This window comes from Ornithorhynchus anatinus, chromosome 2 (assembly GCF_004115215.2).
Source record: "Ornithorhynchus anatinus isolate Pmale09 chromosome 2, mOrnAna1.pri.v4, whole genome shotgun sequence".
NCBI lineage: Eukaryota > Metazoa > Chordata > Mammalia > Monotremata > Ornithorhynchidae > Ornithorhynchus > Ornithorhynchus anatinus.
This window is the reverse complement of record NC_041729.1, coordinates 72,793,056-72,813,698: the sequence shown is the minus strand read 5'-3', so window position 1 is coordinate 72,813,698 and position 20,643 is coordinate 72,793,056. Positions and strand designations below refer to the sequence as shown.

The 20,643-nt window shown below is 39.8% G+C and overlaps 1 protein-coding gene across 1 annotated transcript in view; it reads right to left on the bottom strand.

The window, feature by feature from the left end:
- ARID1B (AT-rich interaction domain 1B) overlaps positions 1-20,643 on the bottom strand; it is a 514,902-nt gene that overhangs the window by 469,660 nt on the left and 24,599 nt on the right. The window contains 1 exon segment of the mRNA XM_029057789.2: positions 4,331-4,525. Within this exon segment, the coding sequence (XP_028913622.2) occupies positions 4,331-4,525 (195 nt within the window).

The window sequence follows — 20,643 nt, the reverse complement described above, 5'->3', positions numbered from 1 at the left end:
AACTCCTTGAGTGAGTTGTCTACAGCCAATGTCTCAAATTCCTCTCCTTGACCCCTCCAATCTGGCTTCCTTCCCGTTCTGTACACAGAAACTGCCCTCTCAAAGGTCACAAATCATCTCCTTCTTGCCAAATCCAATGGCCTCGACTCCAACCTAATCACTCCCCTCAACCTCTCAGATGCTTATGACATTGTGGACCACGCCCTTCTCCTGGAAACGTTATCCAACCTTGGCTTCACTGACTAAATCCTCTCCTGGTTCTCCTTTTATCTCTGGTCTTAATAATGGTGGTATTTCTTAAGCGCTTACTATGTGCCGAGCACTGTTCTAAGCGCTGGGGTAGACATGGGGAATCAGGTTGTCCCACGTGGGGCTCACAGTCTTAATCCCCATTTTACAGATGAGGGAACTGAGGCACAGAGAAGTTAAGTGACTTGCCCACAGTCACACAGCCAGCAAGTGGCAGAGCTGGGATTCGAACTCATGAGCCCTGACTCCAAAGCCCATGCTCTTTCCACTGAGCCACGTGGTCTTTCATTCTCATTTTCCTTAGTGGGTTCCTCCTCTGCCTCTCACTCCCTAACTGTGGGGGACCTGGAGGGAGTCCTTTCTGGGGTCCTTTCTGTTCTGCATCTAAACATCTACTCCTTCTAACTCCCAGGCCCATGCTCTATCCACTTGGCCATGTTGCTTCCTTAAGGTAAGCTGTCAGCTGCCTGAAAATTAAAATTTGAGGGTTTTTTTGTCTTATATTTGTTAAGGGCTTATTATGTGCCAGACACTGTACTAAGTGCTGGAGCAGATACAAGCTAATCAGCTAGGACACAGTCCATGACTCACAGTCCTAATCCCCATTTTACAGGTGAGGTAACAGAGGCACAGTAAAGTGACTTGCCCAAGGTCACACAGCAAAGAGTGGTGTAATCGGGATTAAAACCCAGGTTGCCAAGATTCAAACCCAGGTTCTATCTGCAATTATAACAGTCTAAACTGGAATATGCTGCTCTCAGGATTGCCAGAACTAAAAGTACTCGGCTACAGGAGAGAAAGTCAAGCAGAGGCATATCCATTCCATTCTTATCTTGGGCAGTGGCTAACGAGTGGAAGACAATCCGCTTCTTGTTAAAACTCCCCTGTGCTGGGCAGCAGGGGCATGGGAGAAAGTCGAGGGCGGCATGGAAGGATGCAGTGGTAAACCACTTCCATATTTTTAACAAGAAAACTCTGGATACAATACCAAAATGAGTGCAGATGGAGATGGGGAGTTCTGGGAGATGTGTCCATGATATCTCTAGGGGTCAGAGATGACTCGACAGCATAAAACAAGATGAACTGGATTATGAATGCTTTCATAAAAATATTACAAACATTGAAGATATTCAGGAATATGAACTACGTCAATTTAAATGCATGTTTAGTAACTCGGTTCTATTATACTCTTCCAAGTGCTAAGTACAGTGCTCTGCACAGAGTATGCGCTTAATAAATACTACTGATTACATAGGTAATGTGCTCATATAGTCTTTAACCCACTTCCCCTTAAAAATTAAGGGTAAGAGGGACACCTTTCACCAGTAAACACAGTCTTTTGCAACCTTGTTACGATTTTGAATAAGGGGAAAGTTCAGGAGTTAATCCAGTAGCTCAGGAATATCTAGATGACTGCAGGCTAAATCAATCCTTTATCTCTCAAGATAAATGAGTGCCACTTAGATTTTCAAGTGTGTCTGGGTTTAAGGGTCAGGTCTCTTTTATATGAAACCTTCAAAAAAAAATGAGGGTCCTCTGAGGCCTATTTGGACATTTAAGGGGATAAAGCACAAAAGAAAACAAAATAAGGATTTAGTCCCAAATTCCTTGATCTAGTTGCTCCTTAAACTGGCTTCCTCTGTGTTGTTAAATAAACTTCAAACTGAAAAAAACTCAAAATGACTTGGGTCCCCGGTACCTTTCAAGAATACATATCCTCTCCGTACCACTATATTAGATCAAAACAACTCAAGCACTTTGGTTAATAGTCCCCAGGTTTAAATTTCAGGGGCCTGGAGGCAAAACATTCTCACAGAGCATATAAAATTCACTTCCCCCTCTTACTTTGAAAAACCTAAGTGTGCCGGTTCTTAGGGCATCATGCAAGCCTAATCTGCCTAGCCAAGTACTGCCTCATGACGAGGGAGGATCCTCAAGTACAAGGCCACAAACTGAGTTCCACTTAATAAACGCCTAAACAGTGTATTATTATCAACAAAGTACTCTGAGGTTCCCCTCATGAGCACAGAATAAAAATAAAAACATCACCATCCATATCAGGAATCGCCAGGTTTTCCCAAAATTAAGTGCTTTGGTGTTTTCTGTCCCTTTCTGTCTTAGAGCCAATAAGGTATGCAGCAATACTACCCACAGTAAATTTCAAACAAACACTGCAGGTTTCCTCTAATAGAGTACTCATTTAATATTCATGTCACAGAAATAGAATGCCAGCCAGGAATCAAACCGTGACCCCCTGAGCCAAAGACAACTTACCACAAGGCTGGTAAGTGGGCAACTCAATTTACAAACCTGAATTCCTGCATTTTAATCCATAATGGAGGGAAGGTAATATATAAGCAATATGAAATGAAGTGGATTCAGACCATTAGAGGTTCACAAACCAAAAACATGAAGCTTTGGAGACCGTCCAAAGCAAAACCATGCCTAGGTGGTGATGTCCATTCAATAAAAATTCAATGTCATAATTATCCTCTTACTTTTTCCCTGAAGAGTATTAGTAATCATAACCATAATGTTGCTCAACCAATTATATTAATGCTGTGAGTAGACAGATAGGGCCAGCAGCCAATCGCTGTGCCAGGTCACTGCCTGTTGGCTGATAATTCACCCAGCAATTAGCAAATGGAGCGAAAAATGTGAACCTCATTTCTACAAACCGTAGAATAATTATCCCCAAAATAACAAATTATCTTTTAATCATTTTACTTTGGCTTCACATCCACAGAAGGCTAAAAAGTATTTTTTCTCCATTTTTTCTAGCTGCACACTCACTTGAAGAATCTAAACACAAGACATGTTTGGCCATTCTATTTGGCCTGTATCTGGAATACTCGGAGCAATCCTGGTCGCATCACCTTAAGGAGGTTATAACAAAGCAGGAGATGGTGCAGATGAGCTTCTATATGAGGACAGACTGAAAGAAAGATTATAACTCTTCAGCCTGGAAAGACAAAGCCCGATGAGGCACGATTCAAGTTTTCAAAATCATAATCAGCATGAGCATAGTCCTTCAGCAAATCCCAAACCACCAGGACAACCAAAGAGTCCTTCAAAGCCTGCAGGTGAAACATTCAAAACACAAGAAAGGAAACACTTCCTCACCAAGCAGGTGGTAATTACACAGAACTCATTCCCTCAGGAAGTTGAGAACCAGCCGCTCCCCTCCCACCCCCCTACCAAAATACCAGTAAATTTGACTGGGATTTAGGTAAATTCATGGATGAAAGGATTGTAATATATTATGTGAAGGAAAAAGTTAGGGATGTAGAGACAAAGATTATTTTAAAATTGCCCTCAATATATTTGAAGAGCTACACACGGATGTTTTTGCTCATTTCCTGCAGACAGGACAAGAGTAAATGGGCTGGTGCTAAAACATAAAAGATTATGCTTATATCTAAGGAAAGACTTCCTAGCAGTTCTTAAATACTGGAATATTTAGGCAGATGGAAGATGGAGTCTTCTTTACTAGGGGTGTTAAAACTTGGCTAGATTTTCATCAGCTCTGCCCAATCCTAAAGATGGTATAGGTGATCTCTAGCCCAATTCTTCAATTCTTTGGAAGATGTGGGCTTTTTTATAAAGGGAAGGAGAAGTCAATCAGAATATTCATCCACATTGGATTTTGTGTCCCATGGAATAAACCCACTGACTCCAATATATATTTCAAAGGTGAGAAAAAAGAGTCATAAAGAGATGGAAAGAAGAGAGCTACTTGGGATACTATAAAAAACTGATGCAGAAATCTAACACACTCTCTTCTTCCTCCAAAGCAGCCAATAATGTTGTTCTCACTTTACTAAACTGCCCCTCTTTACAAATTTGGAATTTTTTCTCACAATTGAGGGGTGGGGGAGGGAAGGAATCCATACACTGGTATAATTTTTAATTGCCTTTTGGGGGACAGTACACAAGGAGAATGAGATGGCAGAGAGCATTTCTGAGGGATGCAAAGGAGCACTTCGAATTCCATATACCACTTACCTTCATGAATTCTGGGTTCTCTATGATAAAAGCCACAGAAGAAAGAAAACATTTCTAATTAAAAACCTCTACCAACCTGTTGCTGTGGATACTGCATTCCTCCCATGGCAGCCGGGGTCCGTCCCTGTATTCCAAGTGGATAGCGCTGGGGCCCCGGGGGGCCATAGGACTGTCCTGGGTATGGACTACTTTGCTGAGGTTGGGAATGAGGATTATTGCTCATTCCATACAGTTGAGGTCTCTTCATTACCATTGGATCCATCGGGCTGCCCTATAATTAAATAGAAGAATAGATGTTTTTAATACTTCGCATAAGGGTGAGAGAAGAGTCAACCTATCCAGGGAGATAAAATAATTTTTATTCAACACAATGAGTTTTTCCTTGGGAAATATTAAGAATAATTTCTTACCCGAAAAGCAGAACTGTGAGTACAGTTTTTAATTCATGTATTCATTAGAAAGGTCTGTAAAAACTAGGAGTGAACCTTGAATCAGAGGCAGATTTTTTTCTCCAAAGTAGAGAAAATAACTTCCACCTAAATTACTATTATGTATGCAGGAAGTAAGCATCATAATTAATTTCACCCAACTCTTATCAATCTTAACCAAGAAGAAAGTATGCCCGCATGTCTGGTAATTAGAAATACTTCCTGACTTTAAAATATCTTTTCAGCTGCATTGATTTTATTTCAGCTTAAGAGCACAACTCTTGGGCAAAGAGTGTAGCCTTGAGAAAAATGCTGATTTGGAAATCTAAACAGGAGTGGAAGAAAAGGAGGGAAAAGGGTAAATTTCCAGTAAAACTAGTCTATTTTAGAGGCCTTTCACACCATTCATGGGCATTAATAACCATTTGATTATGTGAGTCATGACCATATTTTATGAGTGACTATCTTCTCAGACATGACAAATCCAAAATGAGACTTTGATTTTGTTTTCACCTATGACAAGATAAACCATGAGCCTTATTTCAACTGAAGTAACCACAGGATGCTACATAAAATTTCCAAAAAGCAGTTTCCCTAGCTCTATGTCTGAGCTTTGCAGTATTAAAAGGTTACGGGAACTTTAGTTGCAGTTTGAATTCACCCTGCTTACGTTATCTGAACATCACTTTACAAAGAATATGGTTTTGACATTGCAAGGGAATCAATGTTTAAAATTCTCATCCATCAGGCTTACTACATAGGGTTCAATCAGTTGATCTAATTGTGTTAACAGCTTTTAAGACTAGCTAAGGGTAGTCTCCTTTGCAACGACTAATTCCTTCAAGTCACTGAAAGAAGCCTCACTTTGGGACAGGGCTGGAGTTTTGTTCAAACTGGTCTATACTGAAAATTACACTTGGGCATAAGAATGAAGCATTTTGGAAATACCCAGAAAATACAGAGACTGAATTAATTCCATTCCATATTATTTATTCAGATATTTTTACCTTTTTTTAATGATACTTGTATTAAGCACAAAATAATCAGGGGCAAGATAACCAGGTCAGGTCTAGTCCCTGTCCCACCCAGGGCTCACAGTCTAAGTAGGAGGGGAAAGGATTTAATCCCCATTATGCAGATGAAGTAACATGAGGCAGAGAGAAGTGATTTGGCCAAGGTCATCTGGCAGGCAAGGGGCAGAGCCAGGATCAGGATCCAGGTCCTCTATCTACCAAGCCCCTGCTCTTTCTACTAAGCCATGCTGTTTCTTTTGCTATGTGGATAATAGCGTAGTACAGATGACTCCAGAGGCCCCAAAATGAGCTCTTGAACTATTCAAGACCCATGTGAGTGAACCAAATTAACAGTATTAATGCCAAAAACAGCACCATCAAGCCAGCCAGATCCTCAGATATTATACCTTCTTGTCCAATCTGGATCAACCCAGAAAAATGGAAAGTCAATTTCCTGCATTTTAAGCAATGCTCAGTAAAATCATAATTTAAACAAAAATTTAAAATGAGAAAGTACTCAAAAATGACTGTACTTTACTGCTCCATGTAACAGTGCAGCAATTTCCACTATGGGAAGCTTAAACTTGCTTTTCTCATCTGGCACATCACTACCATAAACTTCCACATTCCTACTTAATTTGTGCCAATATTAGATATATTTGCTTGCCGTGTCTAAATATCACAGTACAGTTCCTGAAATGCTCAGATTACTACAAATGCACTGGGATAGCTTTCGATTAGCAATCAAGACATTAAAACAGCTGGATGTATGAGCAATGCAGACTGTGCTTAATTTCTCAATTAAAAATAATTGTTGTATGTGTTAAGTGCTAACTACTAAGCACCATACTAAGCACTGAGGTAAAGGACAATCAAATTGGACCCAATTCTGATCCCGCATGGGGCTCACAGTCTAAAAGAGAAGTACAGGTAGTGAATCCCCATTTTACAGATAAGGATACAGAGAGTTAAGTGACTTGCCCAAGATCTCACAGCAGGAAAGTGGCCCAACTGGAATTAGAACCCAAGTCCTCTGACTCCCAGGCCTATGATCTTTCCACTAAGCTATGTTACTTCCCAAAAACTTAAGCAGAAGTTGTCTACCAACTGTTCATCCCAAACTCCCCAAATAGACATTATGCAATCTTGCCATTTTAAAATTTGAAATGTCCAAATTTAACATGTGCATACTCTGTATTGCCATTGTTCTCTTCTCAGCCAACAGAAACAAAAGTGAATCCCAAATGGTACTGGAAACAAAGACGGGTGCCCAGAAAACCATTCGAAATGGAGAATTGTCACAGGCCTATCTCCAATGCAATATTTTGCCCTACCTTTCCCCTTTAGATAGATAAATCTATACTCCACTGCTGAGATCATGCCATTATTCATTCCTATCACTTTAGTTTCAAGCTTAGCACTTTCAATCAATCAGTGGTATTTACTGAACGCTTACTGTATGTACTATCTGCCCAACAGGCTTCAATCATATGTTTAAGAAAGATCAATACTGCTTTTGCTCTTCATCTTATTTTAGACAAGTATTTTTAGAACATCACTCTTCCCGGCTAGATAGCATGAATGGCAGCCAGAGTTTAAACTTCCAATTTTGTCAACAAGCAAGTAGTCTACATTGGCACAAAAAATACCATCTTCATTTTGGGGGAGGGGGAAAAATAAACTTCCAAAGATCACAGACCTCAAGAACTGGATTAAGATTTCTATAAACTAGACAGATTCCACCCAAAAGTTGTCCACTTCATGGGAACTATGAGAGCAATCATCCCTAGAGCCCTGGAGTTGGATTTCCAGTCTTGCTCAACCCAGGTCTCAGAGCATCCCCAGTCTAGGGTGCAAGAATTCAAAATGGTGGCTTCCTGGCCTGTTGTTTTTGAAGGCTGCTCCCTCAGAGTCTTTCTCCTCCCTACAAATCTCTATCCTCCCCCTTAGTATTAACAACTGTGGCATTTGTTAAATGTTAACTATGTGCCAAGCACTATATTAAGTACTTGTCTGCTGTGTGACCTTGGGCAAATCACTTAACTTCTCTGTTTCTCCATTACCTCATTTGTAAAATGGGGATTAAGACTGTAAGCCCCATCTGGGATAACTTGATTACCTTGTATCTACCCCAGCGCTTAGAACAATGCTTGGCATATAATAAGTGCTTAACAAATACCATCATTACTATTACTGAAGACTCAAAGTCCAATCAGGCAATGGTAATTAATGAGCACTTGCTGTGCAGAGAGCACTGCACTAAGGTCTTGGAAGAGCACAATACAAGTGAGTTGGTAGAAACATTGCCCATTAGCTAAGGAGACAGAACAGGGATTTAACCCCCATTTTACAAATGACATAACTGAGGTAGAGAGAGGTTAAGTGACCTGCCCAAGGTCAGATAGCAGGCAAGTGGTCTGGGTTAAACCCAGGTTCCAATCTCAGCTCCGACACTTATCTGCTGTGTGGCCTTGGGCAAGTCACTTCACTTCTCTGTGCCTCAGATACCTCATCTGTAAAATGGGGATTAAGACTGTGAGCCCCAGGTGGGGTTATGTCCATCCTGATAAGTTTGTAACTATCCCTGTGCTTAGAACAGTGCCTGGCACATAACTAAGAGCTTAACCAATACCATACCAAAAACAATAAAAATGGTGGACCTGGGATTAGAATCCAGGTACTCTGATTCCCAAACCCATGCTCTTTCCACTAGGTCATACTCTGTCACACTGCCCTTCTGGCCCAGTGCTTAAAATGAAAACTTGGCATCTATGATTCTCTTGAATAAACTTATAATAAGCCTTAACAGGCAAAATAAAGTGCATCCTACACTTGGGATTTTTTTCGATACCAATAAGTAATACCACTTTCATGAAATATTCGTAAAAACTCTGACAAAACTTCAGCAGGAACACTTCTATGACCCCCTAAGCTCAAGATGGTTTCATTCAGTGGTGAAAACCTTCTGAGCTGCCACAGTAGAACTCGGAAGAACTGATGTCATTATTGCTGATGGAAGCTGCGGGTCTGAAGTACTTGTTCAGGTAAGAGGTGTCTGAACACCACTGGTTCAAATGAGGTATAAGTTTTCAGACCTGACCCAATGTAACATTTTAGAAATATATTTTGTATTTAGGGGAGAATGAGTTAACAATGAGGTCACATATTGCAGGTAAACAGTTTTCCTTAAAAATAACTGGAACTCAAGAGGAATGATGTATCTAAAGATTTACTCTGCAACTAAGCAGCAAAATAAGCACCTTATCAAGACCAGGTCCACTGTTCCCTCACTTTCAAGAATGTTAATTTTGATTCCTACCCAATTTCACCTTTCAAATGAGCCCTAATATTAGTGACAAAAACTATTTTTCTATCTGATGACTTTATGAAGGGAGTTCCTGATTCTCCATCACCTTGCCCCCTCGTACCTCACTTTGCTACTCTACTACAGAAATACATCACTTTGATTCTATTTATTTGCTATTGTTTTAATGAGATGTTCATCCCCTTGATTCTATTTATTGCTATTGTTTTTGTCCGCCTGTCTCCCCCAATTAGACTGTAAGCCCGTCAAAGGGCAGGGACTGTCTCTATCTGTTACCGATTTGTACATTCCAAGTGCTTAGTACAGTGCTCTGCACATAGTAAGTGCTCAATAAATACTATTGAGTGAACCCAGCCCACACACTTCACTCCTCTAGTACTAACCTCAATCTTGCACTGTGCCTTGATCTAGTCTATCTCACTGCTGACCTCTCGCCCACATCCTGCCTCTGGCCTGGAATGTTCGCCCTCCTCAAATCTGACAATTACTCTCCCCCGCTTCAAAGCCTTATTGAAGGCACATCTCCTCCAAGAGGCCTTTCCTGACTAAGCCCCCGCTTTCCTCTTCTCCCACTCCCTTCTGCATCACCCTGACTTGTTCTCTTTCTTCTTCCCTCTTCCCAGCCCCATAGCACTTATAATAATGTTGGTATTTGTTAAGTGCTTACTATGTGCAGAGCACTGTTCTAAGCGCTGGGGTAGACACAGGGCAATCGGGTTGTCCCACGTGGGGCTCACAGTCTTAATCCCCATTTTACAGATGAAGTAACTGAGGCACAGAGAAGTTAAGTGACTTGCCCACAGTCACACAGCTGACAAGTGGCAGAGCTGGGATTCGAACTCATGACCTCTGACTCCAAAGCCCAGGCTCTTTCCACTGAGCCACGCTGCTTCTCTATGTACATATCTGTAATTTATTTACAGTAATGTCTGTCTCTCCCCACCCCCAGACCCTAAGTTCATTGTGGGCTGGGAATGTGTCCGTTTTGTTGTACCGTACTCTCCCAATCACTTAGTACAGTGACCTGCGCACAGTAAGTGCTCCATAAATACGACTGAATGAATAAACGAATGATTTTAGTCCAGTTTATGTCTGAACAAATGTGCTTACATCCCCTTACATGGGAATTAAAATAGATCCCTTTGTAGTAGAATTTATGCACATTCATGGTGCCAATAAAATGAGATTATTTCAAAAGGCTATACCGCCAAGGAAATAAAATAATTTTAATGAAATATGGGAGGATACAACTGTATTTAAAGGAAAAATCTGTTTCAAGGATCACCACCCAATTCCTCCTGTCCTGTAGACTCATCCCAGTAACATTCCAGATACCAGCCAAGGACACTCTTTCCCCTCCCCTGATCCTGCCATATGGTTACCATTTAATCAGACGACAGTGTCCTCCTAATTACACTCCTTTTTCTGGTGGCCCCCAATGCCGAGACCAGAACAATCCCTTTTGCTTCTGGTGTATAGCTGCCTCTATGAGGCAAGAGGGAAAAGACGACGAAGGGCTGGGATTGCACTAGATGAGCAAGAAAGGAATGTGATCACCTTTCATCCCACCAGTCACCATCCCCCCGCCAAAAAAGTCTTACACTCAACACAGTTCTAAGGCCACCATAGTGAAACCTCACTCAATCTATGAGAATTTCTTATCTGTTGTTACAAAATTAAAATACAATCTCAGAAACTGCTTAAATCCTGCAGGCATCATATTGTTTTTTGTATGCAGACTTTTGGATCCATGAACCTCCTCCCTCCAGCAAACTTATTCCAATAAACACACAATCTATTATTTACACGATCCGTGTCCTACTCTTCTTCACCACATTCCTCTGTTTACTGTGCTTTGACTTCTTCCAGAACACGTTTTCACTATGCATTTTGGCATGGAACACAAGGAATTAAGGAACACTTGTCGGATAATTTGAGTCTGTTTCGATACAGTGCGACAGTGTAGAAAGAAATGTTTACATACATGTGTTTGCGCATCGGTTCAAACACAGAAGTACTACATTAAAAGTTTTCCAGAACATAGGGTTTGGCACAGCACAATCCCATATAGCAGCACCGAGTGTATCTGTGAATATGCACTGACTTTTGAAAAAAGTTGTTCCCGACTAGAGTTTAAATTCCAGAACACAGGGCTTGTGTTCTTTAAAACTATATGCCTAGTGTTACACAATGCTAAACAAGGCTGGAAGCAGTCAATACAGAGTTGCTGACCTGATGATGCACTAGCTTGTTTCAGTGTACTGTACTCTCCCAAGCGCTTATCACAGTGCTCTGCAAATGGCAAGCGCTCAATAAATACAACTGATTGACTCAGACTGTGTCGAAACTGATTATTTTGTATCTACCCCAGCGCTCAGTACAGTACCTGGTACATAGTATGCGCTTAACAGAAACCATTTGAAAAATATCTACTCCAAGAGTCCCCAAGGAAAACTGCATCTTATACCCACTCTGACTGTAGGAAGATATTTCCTGAAAAAGAAGCAGTGGATCATTTAAAAGAAGCAGTGGATCATTTACCAATGCTTCTGAATGCAGCCAAATCTTGATTATAAGAGGAAATGGGAGAGGGTGAGCAAAAACAGTTTAAATACAGCAATAATCTAAGAACTTCCTTTTAATCAAGGATTTGGATCAGAGCTGCTAACAAGTAAAAGAAGAGACTGATTTGAATTTTCCCTTTTATTTTCACAGCTCACCCTTTGGTTAAAAGTGATAATGAGCAGTGAAAAGGCCAAAAAGCAGGGATTGAGAAAAATGAGAAGACGACAGGGGCCTGGGAAATTCCCTTGCTCTTCACAAATGAGGGTGGAGGCTCCATGGAGAACACAGGCAAAAGTGCGTGACTCTTGAAGTTGGGAGACCCTACAAAATGTTCAAAAAATGCCATTAGAAGTCTCTGTATGTTAAATGGTATAGTCAAAACTATATCCTTTCTACATTCCACTTCTGTTCTTAAGAGTAAATATTAAAAGATAAAAACATTTTCACTTTTCAAGAGGTCTTGTTAGGAAAATAACCAACAATGGTGAAAAAACAATATTATCACTACAAAAACGGTTTTGCTCTAATGATAACTAGGTCAAAAGCCTAAAAATATACACTGCTTACCTGTAAGTTTCTCCTACTCCCGGTAAGGGTTTATAAATAGTTCAACATTAACAACAAAAAGGTATGCTGGTCATATATTCTCAGAATTTATGGCAAATTATTAATCAAGTCCCACCTGAAACAATTTGTTAAATTGATTTTAATCACTGGGCCTCTCATGTGAAGCTTTGTATAATCAGCATTTCATTTACAAAATTAATTGCCTGATTGATTCTCAAGAGGCACTGGCTGTCATTACACTGCTGTCATAACTTTTGAGTAGGGGTGTCACAACATGAAATTCTGACAGTCTGAAAAGCACTGCTATTTAAAAAATGGTGGGGGGGGAGGAAGACGGGGGAGGGAAAGGAGAAGGATGGATGGAGGTGAAAAGCCACCACAGTTACAGAGTATTTCCGCTTAGCCTGAAAAAGTTAAAGGAATTTCATGCCAGTTATACTCTGATACCAATGCCCTTCTACTAAATTAATTTACTAATCTAGGATGCCGGGCATGAAGGATTCTTACTATCCCAACATAATAACTGGAATGAACTGATAAAGCATGGCTATCCACCACAAGAGCTAAATTTTACTCTAACTACAAATATATATCGCTAATGGAATCTCCAGGCAGCAAATTTGTGCATTTTGACATCCTTTTCAATTCCTTATTCCCTGCTATTTTTATGCTTTGCAAATCAAAATGTGGGGTTATGCTCTCCAGTATTCACAGGTTTAACCCTAATATACAGGGATCCAATCATAGTTTCTAAAAACACCCAAAAGGACACACCATTTCAAAAGATCAATTATACAAACTAGCTGAGACTTCAGGTCATACAAATTTCCACTTCAACAGACTTTTTTTAATGGTATTTGTTAAGCGCTTACTATGTGTCAAACACTGTTATGAGCACTGAGGCGGATACAAGTTAATTTGGTTGGACACAGTCCCTGTCTTCCATGTGGCTCTCAGTCTAAATAGAAGAGAAGAAATGAGGCACAGAGAAGTTAAGTGATTTGCCCAAAGTCACGCAACAACCAACTGGCAGAGCTGAGATTAAAACCAGGTCCTCTAACTCCCAGGCCCGTGCTCTTTCCACTAGGCCACGCTGCTTCTCTTGTCCAACTTTTCCAACTTTGTTCATTCTCTAATCTTCATTTTCATTTGCTCCCGTTCATATATTATAATCAACTTCACATATATAAAACATTTTTAAAGAACAGTTGTGCATATTTAATATCCTCTGCCTTGACCATTTTTCAGCTTTTTCTTTATGGGATGCCTAAAATTACTAATGAACTGTGCCCTTTGAGTGCTCTCAAAATGTTCTTTTCAAATATTACAAAAAACGAAAATACTAATGGACATACACTAAGAAAGAATAAATGGGATAGAACAATTACTACTCCAAAATGAAAATCAGTGTTAGGAATGATAAAAAAATGCATAAAATGGGCTAACCAGACATGATTAATTTATAGCAAATTTTCTCTTCTTAAGGATGGTGACAAACCCTGCAGAGACCACTGCCTATTCAGCTGACCTTTAAAAAAATTCTTTATTCTCAGCTGGTCCAAATGCCTTTTTCCCCCAAAAACTCAAAAATTTTATATCTGTTGGTCAAAGCCACACCATTTTTCAAGGCCTAAAACAATTCTATTGCTCTTGAGTAAAGAACAGGTTGTTTGAAACAGGTTGTACTCATTGCCGCTTAAATTTTAAATGAGGTTCCTTTTAAATGAGTGAATCAGTTTGAGCTAAATAGGCACCTTCTCAAGTCCAGGTGCAAAATGAGCATGTTATTAAGATCAGATCTACTGTTCCCTCACTTTCAGGAATGTTAATTTTGATTCTTACCCATAGAACAGTAAATTTCACCTTTCAAATGAGTCCTAATGTGAAGAGTGACCAAAAGTATTTTTCTATCTGATGACTTTACCAATGGAGTTCCTGATTTTAGTCCAGTTTCTATCTGAACAAATGTGCTTAGATCCCTCTTTGGTAGTGTCCAGCGAAAAACCCAGAATTAGGTGGGAATTAAAATAGATCCCTTCCGACTAGAACATAAACATGTTGGTGGTGTCACTTAAATGAGACTGCTTTTAGCTTCTTTGGGTCTCACTTTACGCACCTACAAAATGAGGACAATAACTTCCTGACCTATATTTACCTCATTAGGAAATTAGTATTGATGAGATACTGACAGAATGTGCTTTGAGCTCCTAAGAGATATACTTTGTAAACCTCTACTTCGTAAACAGTTACTCGTATAAAGATATAGACTGCGACCTCAAAGTATACCTTTCACTACTAATTAGGTTAGTAATAGAAAAAGAGGTAAAATATTAAAAATAAGATTGAAAAAAAGACCAAAAGTTTCAAAAATTGATTTGGGCCAGAAAAGAAACAACGCTCAGTCACAAGCCTTAACAGTCTATTAAAAAAAAAAACTAGCTGCAGCTTTTAATGGGCTTTTTTTAAACCCATAAAGCCTTCCTATTTCCCCCAAAGCCTCTGCTATCCAGAGGCTCAGAGCTGTGTATCAGGAGTGGCTGCTATAATCTAATAAGAGATCTGCAGAGACCTCACTGTCCCTGGGGTTGCGATCACATTTTCCCCCAGAATTTGTAAGCGTTTGCAGTCTCAATGCTGGAAGTGGCTTGGACAGCAATATAGCCTAATGGAAAGAGCACAGGCCTGGGAGTCGGTGGATCTGGGTTCCAATCCCAGCTATGCCACTGGTCTGCTGTGTGGCCTTGGGCAAGTCACTTAACTTCTCTGTGCCTCATTTCCCTCATTTGTAAAAAGGGGATTAAGACTGTGAGCCCTGTGGGTCATGGAGTGGGTTCCACCTAATTACCCTGTACCTTTCCCAGAGCTCAGTGCCACCGTGCCTGGCACCTAGTAGGCTATTAATAAAAAATATTTTTTTAAAAATGGTCCTAGGCAGGTTCAGAGCCCCTTAGAGATCATGGAACCTTCCTTGGAATACGATCAATGACCTCGTCTGATCCCTCCCAAAGTCCTTGTGCATAAGCATTAGGTTAAATTTAGATTAACTATCCAAATTCATGCATCTAACATATCCAGGGATCCTGGCTGGCTTTGGTCCCATGCACTCTGGATAATTGAGTTTCTACTGTACTGTTCTTAAATGACGTAATATAGTTGAGAAATGAAAAAGAAAGTGGGAAGTCCAATCTTTAAAATGATTTACACAGCACTGTGAGAAAGCTTTCAAATGTGCATGTATTTAAAAGAACCACGCCAGTATTTTTAGAGTGTGCAGCTGATTCCGCAGAATCATTTTTACAATTCGGATTAGATCCTACTAAAATCTCATTTATTAATTGGCTTCTTTATGCATATGCAGCTGCTAATTTGTTTCCAACTATATCACGTACATTATGAAAAGATTACAGAACAACAATGAAAAAATATGATGTCTGGATTATGGTTCATTGGGATATTAAAATCAAAAATGACTAAAATTTAACAGTTGTAAATTTCCCATTTTTAAAAAAATGCTGCTCTGTTTATATTGTACACGTGTTTCTTTGGATCAGTAAAATTCTATGAGTCACAATTACATATGAGATATATATGGCTTGTACCTTTCACAGGGTAAAAAGCAATGCCAAAAAGCACAAAATGGGTGGGACTTTGTGTGGTGTTCGCATTCTACTGTAAAACAGTGAACAACAAGAAGAAATTACACGTTTAACAAGACATCAGCTTTAGCCTACACAAAATAAACAACACAAGGCAAATGAAAAGTCCTAAATCTGATAGCTTGCCATTGTTTCTTCGTTATTGTTTTAATTAAAAACAACAACAAATCAACTGCAGGACAGCAGGAATAATCAAGAAAATCTTTAAAAAGTAAACTTTCAGAGATCTGCAAAGAGTTGGAATCATGCGATTTCTATTAACTGTAATTACTATCACATCACTAAAAAGCCCACATACACAACTTTGAGAAATTTCCTCCAAACTTCCCTGAAGTGAAAAGTCCACGAGACTTCTCATTCACATTTCTGCAAATAATCAGTCCTTGCTATCATTTGTAGGTTAATGTCCTAAAAAATACTGTAGGGAGAATTCTCAGATTAAAAATGATTGTTCTTACAACAGGAAAGTTGTGTTTTTTCCCCCCACCAAAAAAAGACACCAGGGGGCAACTTCTTAAATTATACTGACAGCTTACACAGGGAAAAAAATCAGTAATTTAAATAATTTGTATGTACAGTTTTAACCAGCATATAAAAATAGTAAATGCCCACTAGAGTATAATCTCCTTGATGGCAAGGATCGGGTCTAACCAACTCCATTGCACTGTACCCTCGTAGCCAAGTAAATACCACTGACTGATCAATAATTTGCATTTACACTCACATTTGCATTTAGAGCTCATGTACACATGTGAGGCTGGAAGTTGATTTCGAGGAACTCTGTATTATGGGGGATAAAAAGAGATTACAAACATTGATTTTAGCAATTGGGTTTCTCCGGTTCCTGTTGATTTTCAAAAGATCATGCATCAAGCCCCAACCAACATATCCTATAGTGCTGGATTACAGAATTGCTAATTCCTGAAGAGGAACATTTTGATAAGGATTCAAATTACAAGCATCTATTCATATACCCTATTTGATCAATCAATCAGATTGTGTGTGTGGAGCACTGTACTAGGCACATGGGAGAGTACAATATAACAGAGTTGGTAGGCTCGTTCCCTATCCACAAGGAGTTTACAGTCCAGAAGAATTTGATCAAATTCTTTTTGTTATTAACTGCTTAGAAAGGATTGAGAAACTTCGAAAGTTTAAAAAAATGCTGTCATGAAGGTTTCTCTATCTCCCTTTTACTTATAACAAATTTCACCTCTCTGTTCTGCTTTCTCCTCATCTTTTTCCCTTACTGTCTTTTTCCTCATCTTCTGGCCTTCTTTTCTTTCTTAATTGCTGAAACGAAGTGGGCTATCTATTCACTGCCTGGGATCCCTTTCACTCCAAATTCTGCATTACCCCTCTTGGTTGAAAGAACATTCCATCGCATGATCCTCTTATGCTTTACTCCACTAATGTTTGATTTTTCTATTAGGCTGAACTACTTGTACAGTCTTATATGGGAAGGAGCATGACGTAGTGGACAGAGCAAGGGCCAGGGAGTCAGAAGTCATGAGTTCTAATCCTGCCTCTGTCACTTGTCTGCTGTGTGGCCTTGACCAAATCACTTCACTGGGCTTCAGTTACCTTATCTGTAAAATGGGGAATAACACTGTTAAGCCTATGCGGGACAGGGACCATGTCCAACCCAATTTGCTTCTATCCACCCCAGTGCTTAGTACTGTACCCAGCACTGAGTAAGTGCTTAACAAACACCTAATTATTACGATTACTATTATTGGAGAGGCCGGGGAAGTCAGAGGGCCCTCAGAAGGGTGTTAAGTCTGGAATGACTAGGGGTAGTAGGAGTTGAAGACACAAGACCTGTATTGTGTTCGAGTGAGAGAAGGCTGCACTGCCCAGTGGTAGCACGGTTGTCTAGAATTGGGGAAATGAAAAGATGAGAAGTTGGAGATAATTCATTCATTCATTCATTCATTCAATAGTATTTATTGAGCGCTTACTATGTGCAGAGCACTGTACTAAGCGCTTGGGATGAACAAGTCGGCAACAGATAGAGACAGTCCCTGCCGTTTGACGGGCTTACAGTCTAAGTGAACTGAGCGTACCCACTGAAAACTTAGAAAGCCCATACCCTGAGAAGCAACATGGCCTATTGGAAAGAGCACAGGTCTGGGAGTCAGACGATAATCCCAGCTCTGATTGCTTGCTGTGTGACTTTGGGCAAGTCACCTAACTTCTCTGTGCCTCAGTTTCTTCAACTGTAAAATGGGGATTCATTCCTACTCCCTCCTACATAGACTGTGATCCCTATGTGGGACAGGGACTGTGTCCAACCTAATTAACTTATATCTACTCCAGGGCTTAGCACAGCGCTTAACAAATACAATAATAATACAAATAACTCTAAATTTTTCTTAACCAGCACCTTTCAGAACTGAGACAACCTGTACTATAGCAGCCTAGTAGTTGAAATAGGTTATGCATTTTTTAAAAAAAATAAGATGAGCAAAAGTAAAGCAGAGATACCAGGTAAGTAGAAAGGAGTAGCGCTGAAAGAGGAAGTGTCATTCAGAAAGACATGAAGAAAAGAAATACAAAAAACTACTTTATGGAGAGAGGCCAGCTGAATAAAGTTGGGGAGTTTTAAGAATGACGTAAAGCCACAAATGAATAATCTTCCATTTGTTACCCTTTAATAGATTCTAAGATAGGACACCAAACTTGAGCTTTAAAAAAATAAAGGTCCCAGCCCCCACACACAAAATGCCCAACACTATAAGCTTATATGCTATTTGCCTTAATCAATCATATTTAGTTAGCTCTTACTAGGTGCAAAGTACCATACTAAGCACATAATAAAACTGACACATGCCTGCCCACAATGAGCTTACAGTGTAGAGTGGGAGATAGGCATTAATCAATGATTAATTCCCTTAGGTTGATAGCTGTTAGAAAAACCTAATAAGTTAAGTGCATCATCACTTTTCACAATCAAGAATTCTTATTTGAACTATTAAAAAAGCTGCTGAGAACTGTAGGAATCTGTAGAAAAATAAACCCACCAAAAAGATTTTATGAAATTAAGAAATTTTACACATAATCAAATTTAGAAATCCTGCAAAGTGCTTTTGCTTCATCCAGTTAGTTCTGAAATAAAATGTATGCAAGGAGAAAGTTCATTTCTTCTACTGCATAATTATTTCTTCTAGCAGCATCAACAACTAACCCTTTGAAAGAGGCTGCAATAATTGCTGACACAGATTTAGGTCTCATACTATCAAACAAGCTGTGAAAAATTTGGTATGAAGAAGACACAGGTGCGGTTTACACATTCATTTGTTAGCCTCACACCTTTGGTAGAATATCACCAGCCAACTTAAACATTCTGTACGGTAATGATTTAGTCACCATCCTTTTGACAATTTGTTTCAAGCCTCACTGACTTCCAAAAGTTTAAATATTTAAGTCAACCTTGAGAAAGCAATTCACTTCTTTCCATACCAAAATGCATAACCTATTTCAACTACTAGGTTGCTATTTAAAGTTCACACACTGATCGAAATCAAGATCTCTCCCTCAAAAGTTGATTAAAAAAAACCATAACCCTTTAGAAATGTACTTTCTGGGGATATAAAACATAATCAAACCAAAACAGCTTTATCAACAGTCTTGACACATGTACAAACAACAGAGACTTTTTTTCCTTCCCTGTGTTAAAAAAACACAAGGGAATAGTACAAATCCACTGTTCCTGCTCTACTCAAAAACAATCTTATATAATAAAAGCCTTTGGCTCTTGTCCCTGAAATAGATGGTATTAATTATTATTATTATATTATGGCACTTGTTAAGCGCCTACAAGGCACCCAGCACTGTTCTAAGCATTAGGGTAGATACAAGGTAATCAAGTTGGACACAGTCCCTGTCCCACATGGGGCTCACACTCTCAATCCCCATTTCACAGATGAGGTAACTGAGTTCCAGAAAAGTGAACTGACTTGCACAGGGTCACACAGCAGACAAGTGGTGGAGCCAAGATCAGAACCCAAGTCCTTCTGACTCCCAGGCCCATGCTCCATCTACCAGGCCATGCTGTTTCCCTGCACGTGCAAGGACAGACAGCACAAGGCAGGGCATCGGGTGGGAAGTCAGGGAGAGAGATGGAAGAGAGATGATGACTTGTTAGGGGTGAAAAAGTGGCTAAACCAAACACCAACAAAGAAAGGCAGGAAGCGCCAGCGAAATCAGACAGAAACTGTAGAACAGAAAGTAACAGAGAGACAGAGAGAAAAGGGCAGGAACCAGCAAGAAGCCTAACGGCCCAAGAAAAAAATAGAGGGAGACCACTAAGCTTCCTCTCTAACATCTGTTGAACTTTCCCAAGCACTCAGTCCAGTATTCAGCACACAACTGGCATTCAATAACTATGGTTGATTGATATAGAACCCAAAAGGCAGGGATAGGGACACATGTTGAGAGATGGGGAGAAAGGGAGGTGATTATACACAAAAATAGGAGGAAAGCTGAGGTTTCCCACATCAAATAGCGGGACTAGAAGATAGGAAATCTGATTCCTAATGGCAAGGGAAAGTGAGAGGCAGAAGGCTCAGTGGGGAGATCTTACCCTGAGGTTATGCAAAAACAAAGGGTAAAAGGAAGGCCGCTAAGAAGTTGCCACAGAGCCTTTAGTGAAAGAACAATTACTAATCCTGTATTTCCCGAGTGCTGCTATGATAGAGATATAAAGTTTCCTGCTGGTATTTTGCTCACCTCAGCTTATTTTTATCGCATTATTTTTCATTTCTAATTACAAAAGATTCATTAGGATCAGCTCACCCTAGTGCCTAGGTGTCATTACTTGATTATACATACTA